The 23,731-nt window shown below is 39.4% G+C and overlaps 1 protein-coding gene across 2 annotated transcripts in view; it reads right to left on the bottom strand.

Moving 5' to 3' along the window:
• SNX7 (sorting nexin 7) overlaps positions 1 to 23,731 on the bottom strand; it is a 106,390-nt gene that overhangs the window by 66,879 nt on the left and 15,780 nt on the right. For both annotated transcript variants that reach the window (XM_056139146.1, XM_056139147.1), the window contains exons 2-5: positions 14,715 to 14,897; positions 5,614 to 5,724; positions 5,131 to 5,295; positions 1,736 to 1,934 (exon numbers count right to left, since the gene is read on the bottom strand). In XM_056139146.1, coding sequence (XP_055995121.1) covers positions 1,736 to 1,934; positions 5,131 to 5,295; positions 5,614 to 5,724; positions 14,715 to 14,885 — 646 coding nt within the window. In that variant the 5' untranslated portion in view covers positions 14,886 to 14,897. The remainder of the gene's footprint in view (positions 1 to 1,735; positions 1,935 to 5,130; positions 5,296 to 5,613; positions 5,725 to 14,714; positions 14,898 to 23,731) is intronic.

Below are 23,731 nucleotides of genomic sequence, written 5' to 3'. Positions count from 1 at the left end.
GTCTATAGTCTTAAATTGACGGCTTACATAACTATTACTATTTTTAATGGTAAAGAAAACTGCTCACAGTCGATTAAAAAGAATGGGGACTGGTCATGACTTCCTTTAAAGTCACTTAAGAATGAGAAAATTGTCACAATATGTGCATGGGTAGCATTCAAACTTTGAAGGCAAAATGTCAACTTAACGTGCAATTTCATATGAAATGTGCTTGGAAGTCTCTATTCCAACCTAACAACAGAATACTGAACAAACTGAAAAGTCAACAACTCTTCATAGATTTGTGAGATAAGGAAAGGGCACCAGAGAAATGGAAGCCACAAAACTGGAGAAGTGCGAAGCAAGGAACTATTGCTTGCTAGAGGCAAGACCCTCAGCTGCTATCACCTCAGGGCCCAGTGCCTCAGGACGGAGACTTGAACTACTAATTAACCAGTGGCTTTAGGTTCAACAGGAACACTTCAGAATTACAAATTATGAATTAAAAATTCTTAAGGGAATAAAAAAATTAAAAAGTTGCATTCATAGCGAACCCTTCCCACAATATTGCAAAATTAATCTATCCTAGGACATTGTCCCAGATTCCCACAGCAATTATCAAAAATTCACTCTTCTCCAAAGAGGTTGTCACTGTCACTGTCCTCCCGTTGTTCATCAATTTGCTCGAGCGGGCCCAATAACGTCTCCATTGAGACTTCTTGTTACTGTGTTTGGCATATCGAATATGTCAGGGGTAGCTTATCAGGCTTTGCCATGCAGGCGAGATACTCTTGGTAGCTTGCCAGGCTCTGCAAGACAGATGGAGGAATCGAAACCGGCTCAGCTGGGCTGGCTGTGCACAAGGCAAAAACCCTACCACTGTGCTATCGCTCCAGCCCTCCAAAGGGGCTAGGGGTGGAAGAATAGAACAAGCAATTTTGAAATGGCACTGTCTTCTTTTTTTTTTTTTTCAGGCCACACCTGGCGATGCACAGGCCTTACTCATGGCTCTGCACTCAGAAATTACTCCTGGAGGTGCTCAAGGGACCATATGGAATGCTGGGAATCCAACCCAGCCTCAGCAAGGTAAAAGCCCTACCCTCTGTGCTAATGCCCCAGCCCCAGGCACTGTTTTCTTAACATAGTCTGCCTTTAGGAAGAAAAAGAGCTGACCACTTCTTAACCTAGAGTTTCAGTGACACAGCAGAAGTGGGAGGGAGGGGGACACGAAACTCCAGTTTTTCGAGCATTTCAGTCTTATCTAATGGGGGGGAATACAGAAACTAGTGAAGATCAGAGCAGAAAATACAGCCTCCCCAAAGACAGAGACCTAATCATGAGACTCAGAAATACTCCCGACCCCTGCACCTCACCACCAGATTACCAATGATTTATTTATACAAATTATTTTGACCCAGTATAACATACCTGGATATCAAGGGGAAAAAATGGCAAGGCACACTAAAAGACAGAAAATACACAATGCAAAGCAAGCATCCGAAGCAAACATAATGAAGATGTTAGTATGTTGAAGCCAGGAATTTAAATAGACAAGGAGCTCTAATGAATAGACAGCAAGCACAAAACAGATCAGTCCTGAAAGCAAAGAGATAAAACTCTTGAGAAAAAAGAAGAGGTAAAAAAAAAAAGTGGTAACTAAACACTGCCTGAGAATACCAACAAATATATAGACTCATTTCAAAAGCCTCTTAGAAATGTGATGTCTTTGAAATTACATTTTAGTGGCCCTACATACCTCTTTCTTCCTTGTAAATTCTCTGAGATATTTTATCAAGCAAATTTATTTTCTGGCTAAACAGTTCAATAAAATGGTTCATTTCCATGAACTCCTCTGGGCGGTTCTTAACTCCTCTCATTGATGATGCAACAGCTCTGACAGTCTGCCCCATTCTACTCAGGAACCCAGGACCTTGTTTCTTATGAGAAGAGAGTTCCTAGGTAGAAAAGGAAGAAACCTTGTTAGAAGAATAAAAGAAGTGTTAATAAAATAATATTGTGTATGTTTCTTTAATGTCAATTTTGAAGCAGATGAGTTTTTAGTCAGGGTATAATAGTCTTTCCTCTAATTCTTTGTCTCCTTAACAATATTCTTTTTTAAAGTACTTGGATCATTGTCAGAGTGATAATATAGGAGGTAAGGTTCTTGCAGTACATGTGGTCAAGTCCAGTTCAAATCCCCAGCACTGAAGGTGGTGCCCAGTTTGAAATCTCCTGAGTACCACCAGGAGTGATACCTGAGCACAGAGTCAGAAGTAAGCCCTAAGCACCACCGGAGTGGTCCAAAAGATCAAAGCATTGGTATGAAAAAAGTGCACATGCTTCCTCATAGCATAAATAAAAGGTCACGGTCCTCCCGTTGTTCATCGATTTGCTCAAGCGGGCCCAGTAACATCTCTATCATGAGATTTGTTGTTACTGTGTTTGGCATATCGTATACGTTGTTACTGTGTTTGGCATATTGAATAGTCATGGGTAGCTTGCCAGGCTCTGCCGTGCGGGCGAGATACTTTCAGTAGCTTGCCGGGCTCTCAGAGAGGGGCAGAGGAATCGAACTCGGGTCGGCCATGTTGGCCGCTTGTAAGGCAAACGCCCTACTGTTGTGCTATCGCTCCAGCCCATAAATAAAAGGATATTCTTTAAAAGAATAAGTTTTCCCAAGGAACTCATACTGAAGGACACAATGGAGATGATATGATGGAAACAAAATGCCATGAAAGAATTTACTATGCAAAAGTATTCCTTATAAAAGAATAACAGAAAGAAAACCAGATTTTGCTCATGGCTATGCCACATGTTGAAACATAATTTTGGGACTGAAAAAGAAAGTTAAAGAATAAAAATACACAAACACCTATAAAATACTACTACTACTAAATCCATCACTTCAAGTATTATTATTTTCTTTACCTATTAAATAACATATCTTCTTTTCCACATTTTCTTTTCTAAAGGTCTTAAGGAAAATTTGATATGAGGTAATCCTGGTTTATTTAGAAGTTGGAACGATTTCTGTGTACAAATAACAGATGCCAATTTTGACCAGGCAATACTGCATCCAGAAGTGCTACCACATCATTGAATAGTGTCAACATTACCAGAGAAAGCACAAGTCACAACAGGCAAGCTGTTCCAACTGCTGACTATAGGAAATATTTCTCACAGCTTCTAGCATACTGGAGTCAGGCCACAATTCATTTCCAAAAGTCACAAAGAGCTTCTTGATAGCAAGACTATCTGGCAAGGCTGAGAGAAATCATTTGGAGCTTCTAGCATTTTGGCAATAAAATTACCATTGGTCAGTAATTGTTTAATAGGGACTAATTGTCTGATTCATTATCTTCTTTGGTTAAATCCTCCAAAAAAAGGAAAAAGAAGACAAAAGACTAATAAATAAATCTCGGAAGAGAGCAACAAGCTACAGAGATGATTCCAGATCCCGTGGCAGGCTGTCTTATCAGTGCCACTCCACAGCAGGGAAGGGGAACCCACCACCAGCCCAAACAGAGCCCCTGCAGCTGAAAAGCTCCAGAACCCAATCATCGTCATGCTCATGACCGATCTCCAAAGGCTCAGGACGAGTTTCATCCATGAGTGAAAATGTTGAAAAGTTCAGGTTTTTGAGTTTTGTGACCAAAATCTCCAGGAGTCAGGAATGAGCAACCTCCCCACATTTCCCTGTTCTTCCGGGAGCTTGGCAGTCACATCCTTGAAACGTCTCTGGCTCCATATAAGCTCATTAATGGTCATGATCCAGAGACTCACAAATAAATCTCGGAAGAAAACAACAGGCTGCAAAGATGCCTCTGACCCCAAAGTCACCATTCAGTTAAAAATTTAACTCCAGCTGTATCACCCTCTTTCAAATTTTAGAATTCTTGTAGTGACATCTCATACACCAATGATTGATGTACCAGGAGTAGCACACCACATTGGATGGAGTGTAAAGTAGGAGGTAACCAAACTCAATAAAAATAAATATATATATATGCACACACAAATATATTATATACATATATATACATATATATGCATACAAGGCTCAACCTGTAAAAACATGTAATCATTTATACAAGAACTTAATGGCTTCAGGGTGAGAAACAACAATCATCACACACTTTCTTCTAAGGAAACATTTTTTGATCATTTTTAGCGGATTATTCACAACAAGAAATACAAAATAAATTATTTAGGGCTTGCTATAGGGGCAGCCTTAGGTGGTAGTTAGAAATAGTAGAAATAATAGCGGTGGGAAGGTGAGACTGGTATTGGAATACTGAATGTAATAAATTATTGTGAACAACTTTATAAAAATAAGATTTTAAAAAATTTAAAAAAAAAGAAGACAATATAAGATTTCTGTAGTAAAAATTAGATCAATTTCCTCTTTGGGCAATTAAAGAACAAGAGGATTTTTTTAATTTATATATTTATCTATTCATTTACTGGATTGGGGGGGTCCACATCTGGTGGTGCTCAATCCTCGCTCCTGGATCCGGGCTCAGGAATCACTCCTGGCAATGCTCAGGACCATATGATTTGCCAGGCATTGAATCTAGGTTGGCTGCATGCAAGGAAAACACCTTACTTACTGTATTAATGCTCTGGCTCCTATAAGGTAAAGGTAAAAGGTAAAGGCCCTCCCGTTGATCGTCGATTTGCTTGAGCGGGCCCAGTAACGTCTCCATTGGAGACTTTGTTGTTACTGTGTCTGGCATATCGAATACTCTCGGTAGCTTGATATTTACCCATTCATTCCTTCAATCAGTAAGTACTTTTCTCCCTCCTTAAAAAAAATCCCAGTTCATTATTGCTCAAAATTGTGTCAATAAAGAGAATTATATTGCTCATGCTCAATACTGCCTATATATCAAGAAATAACCTGATACTAAACACAAATTCTACCTAGAGGAATATATCTGTGAGGAAGATATAATACTTCTGCAATGTTTATATAAAATTTGACATAAGGTTCTATCTGAAATATCTTTCTCAGTGCTTTTTAAAAAATTGCTATAACTCAAGGATACAACTGCCTGGTTTATGAAAGTAACAGACAAAAAGAAGCATATAGACCTCCTTGTACACAATGATACTAAACAATTACATTGAGTATAAATGAAAATTCTTTACCCAAGCTTGTGCAGTAAGAAAAACTTTGAAGTCTTCATTAAATGTTAAAGTTGGATGATCAGCAATTCGGTTCAAAAATTTATGCAATGCCTTCCTGCGTGTCTCAATGAAGTCATCATTAAAACGTTCAACCATTCCTTTCACTATAAACTTCTCTGGCAATGGCTTTGGCAAGAAAAAAAATATTTATTTAAGTCACAAAGCATTATGTAGTGCAGGATTATAAGAAACTCTACACTTCTCCTTTTCAAAGACCTCAGAACACATACGCACTTTTAATTAAAGCAATTTTTAAAAATTTACAATGCTAAATGCTGCAAAACATTAACAAATTAGAAAAGTTAAAAGGGTACATAAATTGAAAGAATTTTAAATAAATGTTTATAAGATAATGAATTATTCTGCAGTGAAAGATCTGAAATTAGACTTCAGGAATTATGATGATTCCCAAGATAAATGGGAGGGGGTGGAGTAAAAACTTACTGGAATAATCAGAGTAGGGTGTGCTTCTTCAAGTTTTCCTTTCAACCAAATAAAATCTTGATAGCGTCTCCTAACTTCAAATTCGCTGGAGTCAAATTCTCCACGAGATGTCTGCAGAGAGTAGAACATAACAGCACATTCAGGATGACAGAAAACATTTGCCTAATGCTATTTTAGATTTTTAGGAATAAATGGGTCTCTAAAAAAAATTAGCAAATTCTAATTATTCAGTGTTTGTCAGTCTATACTTTTCTTTTAGCAATCATCAATTCACATAGCAAATGAAATAAAGCAAACTTTCCAGTATTTCAAGAAATAAAGCAAACATTATGCTCAAATTTAAGACCAAACGGAAAAATCTGTCTTATAGCAACCATCTGCCTTCTACAACATTTAAGTACTATTATCTTTGGCACGATTTTCTTGCTAACAAGAAAGTGTGTTGGGAATTTAGGTTTCAAATACATTTTTTTTCTCAACTTGATTAGAATTCAGAATTTGAGGGAAAAATCTATTTTTACTATTTGGAAAATAATCTGAATATAACTGAGAAAAAATGTTTTCCTGGCTTCTGCTCAAATGAATTGCTTTGCTAAAATTTTCTTCTAGTATATAAAAATTCTAACATTTCAGAGAGTGATTTTACCAGTTCTTAAGATGTTATTAATGGATATTTTATGTGAAAATGTTCCTGTCATTTCTTAAGGAACTTTATTTTGAGCTCTATGCCTAGACTCCTAAAACTTAAGCAAATATATTAAAATATCTGTTATCAATAAAACTGATTCTATGCCAACACATATAACATGAAGAACATAGATCCAATATCAACCTCATTTCTCTTGCCTAAATTGCAAGCTGAATATAAAAATTGGTTATCTAATGCACACTCACCTCTCATTAAAAAAAAGTCACTCCTATCAATATCTTATTTCACTGATTTCTTGCATATTAAAAGTTATATGCAGTAATATTTAGGTTGAGTTTCCTGAAGAAGTAAAGATGGAATAACACATTGCATACATATTTCACACTCACCAGAAACATCAGATACACACACACACACACACACACACACAAATATAATTGTAAAATTAAGCAGCCAAATCAAAGATGCAAACCTGTCATTAAATTAGGCCACAAAAAATATTTTCAAAGTTTTCTCTATTAAAATTAGTGTTAGAATAACCTATAACGTATCTTACAAAACTATTACTGCTTTAGTGAAGAAAAGGTAGAGAAGTAAAGAAGATGTGTAAGTGTGAGGCATTAAATCTTCATAAAACACTAAACAATGTGCATTTCTGTTTTTCAGCTTTTTGTCCTACACAGTAGTGCTCAGAAATATCCCAACTCGGTGCTCATGGGCTGCTCCTAATGGTGTTTGGAAGGACCATACGGTGCTGGGAATCAAACCAGGGCCTCCCTACTGCTAAGCAAGTGCTCCAGCCCTTTGAATAGCTCCCTGACCCCAATACTGATAAAAAATCTTTTAAAAAAAATGGTACAAGTTAAATAACTGGCAAAAATAAGAAAACACAGTTCAATTATATATGTATGCATATATGTGTTGTGTGTGTGTCTATGTAAGGTGGTATGTGGACATATATATGCAAATACATACTTGCATGTATTGATGCACAAAAATATGATTTCGTGTGACTCATTAAAAACTATTTCTTGAATTCCTCCTTGTGCCAGGCACATATGTACAGGTTCATGACCAATTTCCAAGCAAATCAACTGGCACACGTTTCATTAAAAACACTCTAAAACTGGGCAGTTAAAATAAGATTGAGCTGCATATATCCTCAAGAATTTCCACATAAAACAATCTGGTATAAATCATAGCAAGAGGAAGAAATAAATTCAAGTCAAATAACTGATCGATTCTGTACGCATCCTGCTGCCATTGATTGAGTCTCCAACACACACAATAACAGAGGAACAAAACAGACGATGCATGCAAATCTCAAGTACTATGTTCTTTCTTTCCTACTGCAAAACTTTATTCTAATCCTGAACTTTCATAAGCATGTAAAATTACACATAAATAATAAGAAAAACAAATTATCCTCTGTGTTCAGATTATAACTAGATTCCCTAAAGAAGAAATCAGAATTATTGCATCATCCCAAGTGACCAAATTCTGTTACAGAAAATACACAATATTTTCTAAATTGCAGGGGAAAATGAGTTGATCTCAACTCAGAAAGAACATGTGTTCTGCAAAGTTCATTTGGCAAACAATAATACTAAATCTGGAATACATTTTTCCATGGGAGCAATGTTGTTAATGATGGCTACTTTTTCATGTCCAACTATGAAAGTTTGGGTACGAGACGTTTGAGACAGTGAACAGTTATCCATACCCGACAAATACATGCATTCAATCAACAAGACACAAACTTCTGGTCAGATGCAGTTACTCTACACAATTAGGATTCTGAAATGATTTTTTTTGATAGAAATTAAATTTTGGAATCAAGGTTCATGACCTTGCTATAAATAGGTTGAAAATATGGTAACCTATACTTGAATAATAGCAAACATTTATGGGTATGCCTCCACACAAATATAAAGGAAGGAAGATACATAATTTTCTTAGTTATTACTTTTATATGTACAAAAGAAGCATAGCTCTAGACCTCCAATATAGAATGACTAAATTTCACAGATAATTTTATCTGAAGAATAAAGGCTAACTGCCCGTACACAGAGCTTGCCCAGAATATTGTTCCTAAACCTTATAGCTATCCACAGTTATTCTTAGGTATCTGTATGTAAGAGATTGTCAATATATATATACTTATCCTTATAATATTTGTGTGTGTTTGTGTGTGTGTGTGTGTGTATATATATATATATATATATATATCTGAAAATTTCCCTGAAACTGTCTCTGAATTTTCTAATTAGACAGCAAACCTCATGCTCATGGTAACACGGTAGCACTGTCCTCCCGTTGTTCATTGATTTGCTTGAGCGGGCACCAATAACGTCTCACAACAAATTGTGAGACTTGTTGTTACTGTTTTTGACATATCAAATATGTCATGGGTAGCTTGCCAGCCTTTGCCGTGGGGATGAGATACTCTTGGTAGCTGCCAGGCTCTGAGAGGGGCAGAGGAATCGAACACGGGGTCAGCTGTGTGCAAGGCAAACGCCCTACCTGCTGTGCTATCGGTCCAACCCATTTATAACTATATTTAAATAATAAATAACAGTGATTTAATAGTATCTATTGCTCCCTCCCACATTGGAAGACCCCAAAAGCAGAAGGTATGAATTATCTTAATTACTGACAAAGTCTCAGTAAAGAAGCATAACACTTATAAACAATGTCTGACCAATAAAAGTTTTAAGAAATAAATAAGCAAATGAATAAATGTAAGTGAACTATAAAGGAAAAACTGTATTTGATCAAATATAGCTACTAAATGTTTACCTGTATCTAACATATACATTTTAATATATAGACATAGTCCATATCTCTTATTGTACATAAATACATATGTATATATCTGTATATTTCTTTATATATACCTATAAACATATTTAAATAAAAGCATATTTGAACTATGTACAAATATGAAAAAGTATGAAAAAGTATAGTATCAAGTGTAATAAATTGCCTGGCTTTATTTTTTTTGTTTTTGTTTTGTTTTGTTTTTGTAGGTTTTTTGGGGCTTTTTTTTTTTTGCTTTTTGGGTCACACCTGGCGGTGCTCGGGGGTTACTTCTGGCTCTGCATTCAGAAGTTATTCCTGGTGGTGCTCAGGGGACCATATGGAATGCTGGGAATCGAACCCAGGTCGACTGCGTGCAAAGCAAATGCCCTACCCACTGTGCTATCGCTCCAACCCCCTAAACTGCCTGGCTTTGAATTCCAGTTTAGTCAATCACTCTGCAGTGTAAACTCTGTCAAGTTACAGACTTTCAGTGTCCTCATTCATGAAGTGGAGGTGAATCACTATACGTAGGCCATAGTAGTGATATGGTACATAATTTTTAAATGAGCAAATATATACAAAGAGTTTAGAACACAAAGCAGTCACATAATTAACGTCCATTTAACAATTAATCATGTCTACCAGTGTTCTAAGTACCAGTGTTAAAAGAGCAGTACTTTTTAAGTACATTAAAAATTATGTTTACAGGGGCCAAAGACACTGCATCATGGGCTGAGAAATGCCGTAAGCATGAGAAATACCCTAAGCATGCACTAGCAGCCCACAGGCACGACCAGGCAGCACTGCAGCACTGTCCTCCTGTTGTTCAAATCGATTTGCTTGAACGGGCACCGGTAACATCGCCATTATGAGACTTGTTACTGCTTTTGGCATATCAAATATGCCACAGGAAGCTTGCCAGGCTCTGCCATGCAAGCAGGATACTCTCAGTAGCTTGCCGGGCTCTCCAAGAGGGGCAGAGGAATCGAACCCAGGTAGGCTGCGTGCAAGGCAAAAACCCTACCCATTGTGCTATCGCACCACCAGGTATGACCCTAAAAATGCTTAAAATTAAATGTCAGAATGAACCCATTGGAAGTCTGTGTTTCTAGGACAAGCAAATAAGAGGGAAAACAACCCAATTCACAAATTTTCGGATGAGAGCTGGAGATGGGGCTCAGCAGTAGAGCACTTGCCTGGTAGTTGTGAGTGCCTGGTTTCAGTCTCTAACACTGTGAAAACAATACAAAGCAGAACGCAGACACACAGACACACACACTCTCTCCCTCACTCTTTTCTCTCTTTCTGCTAGGAAAAATGATGATGAAAAAGATATTAGTAGGAACAGTTGAGAAACCTGGCTCTATTCTTTCTTAGTGGAATGTCTGTATTAACACATTCAGTATTCACTAACTCACAAAACCTATACGCACCCTTGTGTTCATTGCAGCATTAGTGTGAAAAGGCAATATTGAGAAATGGAATTAAGTGTTCATTCACGGTCACGGTCCTCCCGTTGTTCATCGATTTGCTCGAGCGGGCCCAGTAACGTCTCCATTGTGAGACTTGTTGTTACTGTGTTTGGCATATCGAATACGTCACGGGGAGCTTGCCAGGCTCTGCCGTGCGGGCGAGATACTCTCGGGAGCTTGCCGGGCTCTCCAAGAGGGGCAGAGGAATCGAACTCGGGTCGCCCATGTCGGCCGCTTGCAAGGCAAACGCCTTGCCGCTGTGCTATCGCTCCAGCCCTCAAGTGTTCATTAATGAATGAATAAAGAAAGAAGACATGGTTCATATACACAACTGAATGGATTACTAAAAATATCCATTCTTGCCATTTAAAACAATACAGATACCCTTAGTAGATATTCTGGCAGGTAAAAATAAGACAGAAAAATACCAATGCTGTGAAATTTCAGACATATGTGGATGATAAAAAAGTACAACAAATAAAGTGTTTGTTACAAACACACACACACACACACATACACACACACAAGAACTTGTTATACTAGTTATACTACTTGCTATACTAGTTATACGAGAACAAAAACGGTGCTTACCAAAGGAGAAAGGGTGAGAGGGGTGAACTGATTTAAGGAGGTCAATTGTATGGCGGTAGATGGAACAAGACTATTAATGACCATTAAAAAGTAGTATAAAATGGCATTTTAATTAAAGATATTTTAAAAATAAAGGATAACCATTTTATAACCAAATGTTTAAGCTACATATGACACTTCTGTACTAAATATAAAACAAGAAAAAAAGGAAGGAACTGAAGGGAGGGTGAGAGGCTTATTTCATCAGCTATTATTTATAAATGAGAATAAAATTTATAGAGGTTAAAAACAGATAAGAAGAAAAAAATCAAGATTTAATTCTATGCTGTTTTACCTTGATATAACATAAACTCCTTTACTTCCTCACTGACCTAGAAGTAAAAATGTTTACTTACTATGCTCTGGAGCTTGTGTATGGACTTGGGAAAAACCTAAGATAGAATTCCCTTCCTTGAAAAGCCCATGGGTTCATCAGGAATGAATACAATGGACATAAAGTTCTCAGCTCACACACAGGTAGGTGACAATCAATGATACTTGTTCTGTCGGGCACTTGCCAGTGCTTTACGTGCAATACTCCAAAATCAATTGTTTTTATTTTTGTTTGTTTGTTTGTGGACCAAACTAGGCATTGTCTGGGCTGCACTCAGAGTTTACATCCGTCAGGATCAGGGAATCATCTGGGTGGCCAGAGGAACAAACCTGGGTCTGACACATACAAGACAGTACCTTATGTGTTATATTATGTCTCTGGCCCCTCCAAACCAATTCTTATCACACTGCAAAAAGACCCCAACAGATTCTATTATCACTTCTCAAATGTAAGATTAAAAAAAAAAGTTTAGAAGTATTAAATAAATACTTTCAATGTCTTTGCTACACTGACTGCAATGTTTTGCATTCTTTAAGAATTCAGTCAGAACAATGTGAAAAAACAAAAGAGGACTGTTAGACTCTGGAGGGGGGAAGCAGGCCAGAAACAATGGAGAAGTCGTCACAGCATCACTTTGAGTTGTGTCCAGAAAAATGAATAGTAGTTCTTCTGTTAAAGAGAGGAAGACATACTAAACAAAACCCCCCACAAGCACATGCAAAGTCATCAAAACAAGAAATACAAGGGGCCGGGGACATAGCTCAGGGTAGAGCACTAGCCCAGCATGAGTGAGGCCCTCATTCAATACCTGAGCTGAGAGAAAAAATAGAAACACCCTAGAATAGAACAGCAACAGTTTTAGTTATTGAAGAGCAGAAGTAGAATACTGGGCAGTAAGAGATACTCTTTAGATATCATATCAAGAAATTTGTACTTTGTTCTCAAGGGAATGAAAAGCCAAAGAAAGATGTTGAGAATCTGAGTGAAGAGATGAGATGTTTAGGTTTTCACAAACCAAAACTAACAACAGAGCAGAAGTGGGGCTGGAGCGATAGCACAGCGGGCAGGGGGTTGCCCTGCACGTGGCAGACCCGGGTTCGATTCCCAGCATCCCATATGGTCCCTGAGTACCACCAGAAGTATTTCCTGAGTGCATGAGCCAGGAGTAACCCCTCTGCATCACCGGGTGAGACCCAAAAAGAAAAAAAAAAAAAAACTCTCCCACAACAGAGCAGAAGTCATGTTAGAAGTGATTATAGAAAAATGAAAAATGATGCTAAAATCTTCTCAACTTCAAAAAGAGATGTAACTGGGGCCAGCATGGGTATTGCATGCAGGAGATGTGGATCCAGCAACCATCCCACATGGTCCCCCAAGCATTGCTGGAAGCAACCCTCATGCACAACAGTCCCTAAGCATCTGGTGTGGCCCAAAGTCCCCCCTCCTGCCACCACCCCCCCCACACACACACAATGAATGAAGAGTGTAGACTCAGAGATGTACTACAAAAAATATAAACAAAATAAAGCTTAGAAATCAAATTCTTTTTATGGGAGGGCGTTCAACACCCAGCGATGCTCAGGGGTACTGCTGGTTCTGCACCCAAAACTATTCCTGGTGGTGCTTGGGGGACCATATAGGATATCAGGGATGGAAATCACATCGGCCATGTACAAGGGAAATGCCCTATCCACTCTGGCCCTGGAAATCAAACTCTTAAATCTTAAAAGCTGAGACTAGGGCCTGGAGTGATAGCACAAAGGGTAGGGCATTTGCCTTGCACGGTGTCGACATGGGTTCAGTTCCCAACATCCCATATGGTTCCCAGAGCACTGCCAGGAGTAATTCCTTAGTGCAGAGCCAAGAGTAACCCCTGTGCATTGCCAGGTGTGACCCAAAAATATTTTTAAAAAGCTGAGACTATATAATGATCTTTTACGAAAAAGTAAACATATTTCTTATCTGTTTTATGAAAATTAAAGAGGTTCATTTTGCAGAGTCCTGTCCGAGGATTAAAAAAACTTGACTTTTCACTCAACTTTGCCCTTGAATTATTAGATAGTTAAAGTAGCTTATAAAGAAGACAAAATGTGGGGCCAGAGCAATAGTACAGAGGGTAGGGTGCTTGCCTTGCACCCGGCCAACCCGGGTTTGATCCCTGGCATCCCATATGGTCCTCTGAGCATTGCCAGCAATAATTCCTGAGTACAGAGCCAGGAATAACCCCTGAGCATCACCAAGTGTGACCCCCCTCCCCCCCAAAAAAAAGACAAAATGTCCACTTGCTTCTATTTGGAAAATTAATTAAATAAATTACTTTTGCAATCTTTAAGAGGAATGTAAAAATAAAATATTATGTCATTTTTTAGCAAATTGTTTGCCTTATTAGGATCATAAGGGTCTACTTTTCTAAAGACACTTCCTTATCATTTTCCCTTAAAATATCCTAAAAGGCACAACTGCTCTAACGCGTGCAGTTATTAGAGCCAGAGATAATATGTACTTGCCATGCACACAGCTGACCCCGGCTCAAAACTTGGCACCACATTTTGTACCCAGAATACAGTCAGGAGTGATTCCTGAGTAAAAAGAGAGGGATAAGCCCTGAATACCAAGGAGTGTGCTCCCCTCTCCCCCAGCAAAAAACAAACAAAAAGATAAAATTCTTTCTAAAGTTAAGTGGAATTTCTCCAACTTCTTAAAAAAATGAATGAAGGATAGAGAAAATTCAATGTAATGCCATGTAATGTCTTATACAAAATGATTGAAAAAAAACACATCATTTTAGCTAAAATTCTCTAATTTTGATATTTAAGTGAATGAAATGTACTTCTTAAGGTTCACTAAGAAAATGGTCAGTGGGGGTCAATAAAACAATCCACAGGTTGGGAATCATGCCTAGCATATTCTAGGCACCAAATTCAATCCCTGGCCCTAACTGGCTCTCCAAGAGATCTGGCGATCTTAATAACTATTTACGCAGTCTCACGCAGCACCATACCATGGGCCTGACCACTGAACCATCTAGCACACATAGCCAGGCCAAGAATGTTAGGAGTGACCCCAGGACCTCTAGTTGCTTGTGAGGTAGGAAGGAAGAAAGGGAGGGAGGGAGGGAAGGAAGAAGGGAGGGAGGGAGGGAGGGAGGGAGGAAGGAAGGAAGGAAGGAAGGAAGGAAGGAAGGAAGGAAGGAAGGAAGGAAGGACTGATTTACCTTAGTGATGATCCTATAAGTAATGAAAGTTTCAATTGTAGTAACATGGCTTTCAGGTTCATCAACTGTAATGAAGAGGTCTTTCAAATCTGGCTCATCTTCAAATTTGACTTGGTTGATCATTGATAAAGGAGACGTTGGCATCATAGGGCTGAAGGAATTTATGTCCATCAAGGAGGCATCCTAAGGTACAACAAATTTTTAAAAATCAACATCAATAGATAACAGTTTATTGTGATTAACAGAGAAAGAGACTAGATGGTAGAAGAAAGAATGTATGTGTGGGTGGCACAGGGGTGCAGGGGGAAGAGAAGGAGAGAGAATGAGGGAGAGAGAGTGGGGTACACAATCACTTGATCACTTGACTTCCCGTTAATCGTCGATTTGCTCGAGTGGGTGCCAGTAACGTCTGTCTCCATTCGTCCCTGTTGCATGCTAGTGTAGCCGGGGTACTCAATACTAATTTATAAATTACACTTAGAAAAAAGATCTTGGTAAGTGAATGTTAGGCCACACTCTCTGATGCTTGGGTACTACTTCTGGCTTCATATTTTGTTTTGGGGGTTCCTCCCAATGGTACTAAGGGGACTGTAGGATAACACTGTTCTGTCCTTCCTGCATAGCCTCAGGAATAGTTGACAGTTGATAGTTTATTGGACTGAGGAAAAGAGAAAAACAGCTTAAGGAGATATTTTGCCTGGAGCAGTCAGGAAGGGCTTTCTTATGTTGATTTGGCTACCTGACTGGGTGGAGTGTAGGCCAGACTAGAAGGGAGCAGGAGAAAGAGAGAGCAGGGCTACAAGCTGGACCACAGAGAGACTAGCAAGGAGAACGCGTGCTTGAGAGAACCTAGGCCCTCCATAACATAAATTTCTTCTATGGGATCAACTTCCTTGTAATAAATTGCTACAAAGATCAACCGGCCTGGCCCTCGTCTCTTCCTTCATTTGCCCTTGGCCAATAGCCGTCCGGATCCAGGCCACACACAGTGGCTCTAGGGCACCGAATGCGGGCGTCCAGAGAGCCCGCGAACACACAACCTTCTGCGTGCGTAGTTTTTTACAGGGGACCATATATGGTGCTGGGGATAAATCCTGGGTTGGTCACACAAGGTTAATCCTGGATTAAGTCCTGTACTGTAGCACTGTTGTTCATCGATTTGCTCGAGTGGGGCCCAGTAACGTCTCCATTGTGAGACTTGTTACTGTGTTTGATATTGGATACGTCACAGGTAGCTTGCCAGGCTTTGCCATGGGGGCGAAATACTTTGTATCTTGCCGGGCTCTCTGAGAGAGGCGGAGGATTGAACCTGGGTCAGCCAGTTCTGATGTCAGTGGGCCCCACAGGTGACTTATGTGAAGCAGGGAGGAGAAAGACGGTCACTTTCTCCCCAACCACCTCTGCCACCCGGGACCCAGGGTTACTGGATTCTTGTCGCGCCTCACAGAAAGGAATTTCAGGAGCAGACAAGCAGTGAAGTAAATAGATTTTATTTGGAGGATTTTTAAGGTGTGGACGGGGGGAGAAAGAGAGAGAGAGAGAGAGAGAGAGAGAGAGAGAGAGAGTAAAGTTAGACACGAAAGCATGAAAGTACACATCCCAAGAGGGGAGATGCGGGTGACACATGTGCTTGGACACCACGTGTGCTCAGCCACGTGGGCATAAGCACACATGGGCTCAGGCAGCATATGCGCGCCCTTCCTTTGTTCAAGGTGGCCTTTATAGGGTTTCTCCAACCTGCCCCCACGTGGGGCTTCTTCCCAGGTAAATGTCTGTTGCTAAGGAGGTTACCAGGGAGGATGGGAGTGGTGATGGTCTTCTTTGAAATTCCTTTCCTGGCCTTTTGTTCCTAGAGCTTCTTTGGGTCTGTTGCTGGAGCCAGGGTCTTACCAAGCCTTAGTTCCTGTTTTCCTATTTTCTGCAGGGCTGGCTTTTGTCATTGCTTTGGGAGGGGGCCTTCCCTGTCTACCTGCCTACATTAGTTCCACTGCAGGCAAATTCCCTACCCACTGTGCAATTGCTCCAGCCCAGCCCAGCCCCTGTACTAGCCCCCCAAGACATACCCACCCAGCTGTGCAAAGGGCTTTCTGTGTTCATGTATCACTCCTGATATTCATGGACTTATATATAGGTATGAGAATCAAGTCAGGCTAAGCCGCATAAAAGGCAAACACATTATACTGGTTCCATATCTTCACTGTACTACATCTTGCCCTGCAGAAAAAAAAATCTTATCAGACATTATTCTAGATGTTAGAACTGCTGCTGAACTTAACAGTATACTATGTGATTTTTTGCATTTCCAAATATTCTAAAAGAACTACGTTATTTGAGGAAAAAAATATTAAAATTCTAGTCAACACTGTAAAGAGTAAAATCTATTATAAGAAGTCAGAAGAGCATTCCAGAGCAGGGCTTTGTAATCTTCTTTCCACTCACAACTTTTCACATGAGCAGTTTTTATTTGACCCTGGTTATAAGTATTAAGAGGGCCAAAGCAATATGAGGGTGAAGGCTTTCATCTTGCATGCTACTAGGCCAAGTTTGGTCCCTGACACCACATACGGCCCCTTGAGCCCCATAAGGAGTGATCCCTGAACACAAGGCTAAGAGTAAGCTAAGACCACTGGGTGTGCTCCCACCCCCCCCCCCAAATATATATATTTCCCTCAATAAATTGATAACTACTGTCCGAGGGAAATTATATAGTGATACAGTGATGTGTGTATATACATATACATATACATATATACCTCTCAGAGAGCCTGGCAAGCCACAGAGAGTATCCCACCTGCACAGCAGAGCCTGGCAAGCTACCCATGGCATATTCGATATGCCAAAAACAGTAACAATAACAGTAACAATAACAATAACAGGCCTCATTCCTGTGACACTGAAAGAGCCTCCAATACAGCAGCATTGGGAAAGACAAGGAAAGGCTGCTAAAATCTCAGGGCTGGGACGAATGGAGACGTTACTAACACCCGCTTGAGTAAATCGATGAACAATGGATGACAGAGATACAGTGATGTGTATATATACATATACATATATATATGTATAATAGGTGGGCTAAATAAAGCACAGTGGCCAGGGCGTTTGCCCTGTACAAGGCCCACCTGGGTTCGATTCCTCCACTCCTCTCAGAGAGCCCGGCAAGCCAAGGAGAGTATCCCGCCCGCACGGCAGAGCCTGGCAAGCTACCCGTGACGTATCTGATATGCCAAAAACAGTAACAAGTCTCACAATGGAGATGTCACTGGTGCCCCCTCTAGCAAATGGATGAACAACGGGAGGACAGGGCTACAGTGCTACAGTGATATATATATAATAGGTATGAAGCACCAGAAAAGACAATTGGCTTGAGTACAGGCTTTGCACACTGAAGACCCAGGTTCAATCTCCAAAACTTCAAGCACCACCAGAACAATGCCTCACAACAGAGCTGGACATAGGTAGGGGTAGCCTGAAATACACATACCAAAAACTAAAGTGGAAGGTTATTTACTTGCAGTAGATAAGTCACGGCCCTCCCGTTGATCATCGATTTGCTCAAGCGGGCCCAGTAACGTCTCCATCATGAGACTTGTTGATACTGTGTTTGGCATATCGAATATGTCATGGGGAGCTTGCTAGGCTCTGCTGTGCAGGCGAGATACTCTCGGTAGCTTGCCAGGCTCTTCGAGAGGGGCAAAGGAATCGAACTAAGGTCGGCCATGCTGGCCGCTTGTAAGGCAAACGCTCTACTACTGTGCTATCGCTCCAGCCCTTTACTTGCAGTAAATATACATTTATTTTAAAACATTTTTACAACACCCATAGTAATGATGTAATACTAAATGGGATCATGACCTACACAGGTTCTTTTTTGGCTGGGGGGGGGGGGGGGGAGATACTCGAGATACTGAGTACAGCAGTACTCAGAGCTTAGACTTGGCTCTGCCCAGGGATCATTCCTAGTGAAGTTGGTGGACAGCCACGGGTGGCTTCTGTGAGGCGGGGAGGAGAGCGAGGCTCACTTTCTTCCAATCCACCTTTGCCACCCAAGGTTACCACAAAAAAAAATTTTCAGGAGTAGACAAGCAGAGAAGTAAAAAGAGATTTTATGCAGAGTTTTTTAGGAAGAATGAAGAGAAAGTGAGAGAGAATAAGCACTCAAGAGAGAACGTGGGCTTCTCCAAAGGTGGCGAGAGCCTCTATACACACCCCCAGCATTAGATATGAAAGCATGAAAGTCCACATCTCAAGGGGGGAGATGCGGGTGACACAAATCCCCGGCATGTGGGCACAAGCAGCACATGTGCACCCAGCCTTTGTTCAAGGTGGCTTCTAGGGTTTTTCCAATCCTCCCCCAGTGGGGCTTTCTGGCTAGGGAAGAGTCCATATGCTAGGGTGGTTGCCAAGAAGGTAGAGTGGGGAGTGGTTTTCTTTGAAACTCCTTTTCTTGACCTTCACTCATGCTGGATGTGTCTGGGAGAGTGGATCCAGCCTCCTCTGGTCTGGGCTAGCTGAGGGTTTATCAGATTAAAGCAAGGGACTGAGGGTTCTCCAGGAATTTCCTTCAGGCCCTTTAAGTAGGGATGGGTCCACTCAGGGTCTTATCAGGTCTGTCTTTCTGTATCCACAAGGTGGGTCAGAATTAGAAATGGTGGCTTCACAACTTTCCCAGAAATTTCATTGCCATGATGGTGATGTGTGCATGTGTGTGTGTGTGTGTGGGGGGGGGGGGGGGGGCGGCGGGGGGGCGTCCTACATCATTTGCAGGATTCAGGACCATACAGGGTGCTGGGGGCCAAATCGACTTCTGTTCTGTGGAGGCCTTGATCCTTTGGTCACTCCCTCTCTCATGACCAACAGTTTAAGAAGCTAGAGACTAAAGCAATTTGACAAAAGCCCTTAAAATTACATTTAAGGTCTTTTTCACTTTACTCATTTAAATTACATAAATACAAGCATTTACAATATGACTGGAATCACATGAAAATAAACTTTTCAAAATAAATTAACAGATGCAAATAATTTTGAATACTAAGCAGTTGAGGTGCTCAATAAATATGTAATTACTATGCACAAAAGTCTCTCCCAATAAGCTTGATAAATGCAGTAGATTTTTTTTTAAGCTGACAAACTCTGATTGGCAAATGCACGTTAAATTTCATAGACATCAGATACAACTCTGTGTTCTGGCAACTTTGTAGTCAACCTCAACACAATCCACTTCTTTTACCTACTACATAATTTAGCATTCTATTTCTTCTGCTTTAAATGCATCCTTTCGTAGAGTGGGAAAGATCTGCATGAATTTTCAAAGCTCACAATTCCAAAGAGTGCCACGTGGTGTCATAAAAATATGCTTTAATATGTAGCAAGGAAGAAAATTACAGGCTGAAATTTAGCAACAACCAAGATTTCAGAGAAGGATTTAAATTACTATGAATCACTCAAAAACATTCTTAAAACCTCAATAAAACTGACTAGGCAAAGTGTTTTACACACGCTTCAAAAAGGGAGAGAAAAATATACTGACAATACTTTAAAAGATTTACATTTGGCCATAAGTAACTGGAGAAAATAAATGCTTGAAAGCATCCAAAGGAGCAATTAACCAAAAAGAACTGCATTTAACCTTTTGTGACCAGCACTTTTCTGAAGGAGTGGCTCATTGAAATGTGTTCTTTCTAAACAATGTTTCTCCTCCACAATAATCCTGCACCCTTCTCTTGTTAGTTCTCCCTAGAGTCCTTTCTCTCTTCTACTCTCCTTTATGTATTCATTTATTATGATTAGAATATGTTATGATCACTTAGGTCATGAAAATACATCTTTTCAAATTTCTCTTTAAGAGATAAAGCAGAAGAGTAATTATCTGTGTCATAAATATCTAGAAATCACAGTTCCTTTTGTAATGCTATCACAGTGAACACACACACACACAGAGTATCTCATGACTTGAATTTGTGTAAAAGAAGGGCAAGCCAAATTGTTGCAGGAAAATCACTGTATTTCATCCTTTCTACACACCAACACAATCATTAAGAGAAATAGGTAACCTTATAGAAATGAGCACTGAGAAATATTTAGAATGATGTTGGAATTGACTGACAGTGCTTACAAATTCAATGTATGATTTTCTTGCTGTTACTTTATTGTTACTTTATTGTTAGGATTTCTGGTGGGTGGGACTGCATTCTCCAAAAGTTCCTATGGCTCAGGAATTCAGTATAGGGTTTTAGGTGAAGATAGGTTCTTAGAAACAATCAAATTACAATGACGGCATTGAACTGGGCCCACACGCAACATGATTAGTCATTATGGAAAAAAAAAAGAAAAGAAATTTGGACACAGAGACATGTTCAAAAACATAAAGAGACACATGTAAAATAGATGCAATGTAAAGAAAAACCAGGAGAAGCCAGTGATTACAATCCAAACTGAGAGACCTAAAACAGGTGCCTCCCTAAAGCGGGCAGAAGGAACCAACCCAGCTGCCATCCTGCTTTTCAGCCTTGTAGCTTCTAGAAATGTGAGATGATACATTCTCTTTCAAATACCTACTCTCTGGCACTTTGTTATGGCAGCTCTAACAAACCCAGGGCATTTCCAGGGAGTGGTGCACAATAAAAATATAAGGAGGAAAGCTACGGTAGATTTATGTTTAAAATATTCCATTCGTGCTAGTTCCATTCCATTCATTTTTTTGCTAGTTAATACACAGAAACCAACTAATAATTTCTAAGAAATATTTTTTACTTGAGCTGGTTACATATTCAGGAGTTTGAGGAGCTTGCCTAAGATGTGGCTGACATTTATTCAATCCCCTACTACTGTATACAGTCCCCTGACACCACCAGAGGTTGTCCCTGAGCGCAAAGCCAGGAATAAGCCCTAAGCACTGCCAGGTGTGACTTCAAAAATCCATCCATATCTATCTTAACTTACACTCCTTCCTTTAAAGCTACCAGAGGACAGGTTACCAGACTCCAAAATTTCATTACTGAAATAAAGGATTGATAGTAAAATTTAAACCAAACAAGAGTATATGAATACCGAAGAGAAAAACCCCAGGAGAAAAAGTTAAAAGGTAAAATGTGACCTCTGCAAGCATTTCCTTTCTTAATTTCACTCACTAAAATGCTACTCAGGAACATGTCATAAATATAACATGAATTACTCTGATAATACTAAATCGTATCCACCATCTGTGCACAAACAGCTATTTTCTTTTTTACAAGTGGGGGAGAGGGGGAATCAGTGTGAAGAGTGTGATAAATCAGAAAACTGGCATGAAAAGGCCATGCAAATAAAATTGCTGATGCACAAGAAACACGCTCACCAAGAGACATCTGGTAAAAAAGCAACTGAAAGTGGAAAGAGTTTGAGAAACCATGTTGTTATGAGGGACACTCATCTTGATGGACCTAAATTTAGACTCACCAGCTGTGTTTTGGTTTACAACTTCTCTCAATCTGCCTGCTTATAATAATAATAAAGAATTAGATAGGCCTTCGATGGAACACTGTTGAAATTGTGATTGGGGAAAAAGCCAGCCTGTGTCAGATTCTATAAATGAGAATTCAACACGCTAATCCTATTTGATATAATTTCTAGGACTACGTAGTATGTACACCCTGGTATGCCATAATTTATTTATCCACTTTTCTATTTCTAGGTTTCTATTTTCTAACAGCATTGTTTTAAATGAACTTCTGAACTTCTTTAGGTTTTGTGCTTTATACAGGTCATACAAGCTTTTCACATACTTTGACATAATTTTCTCCCCTGGTTAAAGAACAAGACAAAACAAACAAACAAAAAACACAAGTGCCATATTAAAAAAAAAAAGTGAGGCTGGAGGATAGCACAGTGGGTAGGGCGTTTATCTTGCATGCAGCCAACCCGGTTTCAATTCCCATCATCCCATATGGTCCCCTGAGCACCGCCAGGAATGATTCCTGAGTACAGAGCCAGGAGTAACCCCTGAGCATCGCCAGATATGACCCAAAAAGAAAAAAAAAAAGGTATCTGCAGTCAGAGAATGAACTGAATGAACTCAATTCATGCTAAAAAAATAAGGTATTAGTGTGAACTTGGTCAAGTCACTTTCCTTTTCTGAGAATCCTTTTTCTCCCCTCAATATCATATGTCCCCATGGATAGGATCCAAAGGCATAAAATAAGAATAAAAAGATTAATATAATGTATACATTCGCTACTTGAAGACAAATCATATTATGTGAATCTTACACACTGTAAAATCTGTGTTGTTTCCCCTCTTCCCCCAGACCCCCCCCCCCATTTTTTAACCAAACAGCAATACCAATGAGTAGGTACTCTTTACTGCTTATATTTAGATGAAAAAATAGCATTTGTTCAAACTGCTAGCAAGTAGAGGAAGTAGAATTTGACCTAATTGTCAATTACTTAACATCAAAATATGATGTTGATCCTTGGGAACTGTCACTGAATTTATTTTTTGAATTTCTCATGAAATTAAGTAGAAATCCAAAGTATAATGGAATTTCTATGGTTAACATAAAGCTACAAGATGTACAAAACCTGAAGAGGTACTAGTATATTCAAGGCAGACTGTCAGGAAGAATTAAAAATTTAGAAAGAGAACAGAAAAACTGTGACATGTACATGTATATATATATAAATGCTATATATTATATAGCTATGAAAATCAACAATAACATGATAAATCTAAAAGTTGAATGTTTGGAGTGAAAAAAATTAGAATTCCCACTGGACACTTTTAAAAGTCCTAAAACACACATCAGCCAAATATTTCAAATTTCTAAAACTATATTACAACTCAAGACACTTATATAGAAAAAATACTTAATGAAAAACAAGTGATAAAACAAAATTCTTGTTATTCATTTATTTTATGGAAGAAAGACACTTGGGGAGGGAATGATAGGGAATGTCAAAATTTTATTTCTTATGTTGAGTGGTGACGATGGGCTGGAGCAATAGCACAGTGGGTAGGGCATTTGCCTTGCACATGGTCAACCT

Source organism: Sorex fumeus, unplaced genomic scaffold (assembly GCF_029834395.1).
Source record: "Sorex fumeus unplaced genomic scaffold, SorFum_2.1 ptg000131l, whole genome shotgun sequence".
NCBI classification, from domain to species: domain Eukaryota; kingdom Metazoa; phylum Chordata; class Mammalia; order Eulipotyphla; family Soricidae; genus Sorex; species Sorex fumeus.
This window is presented reverse-complemented; position numbering and strand designations above follow the sequence as displayed.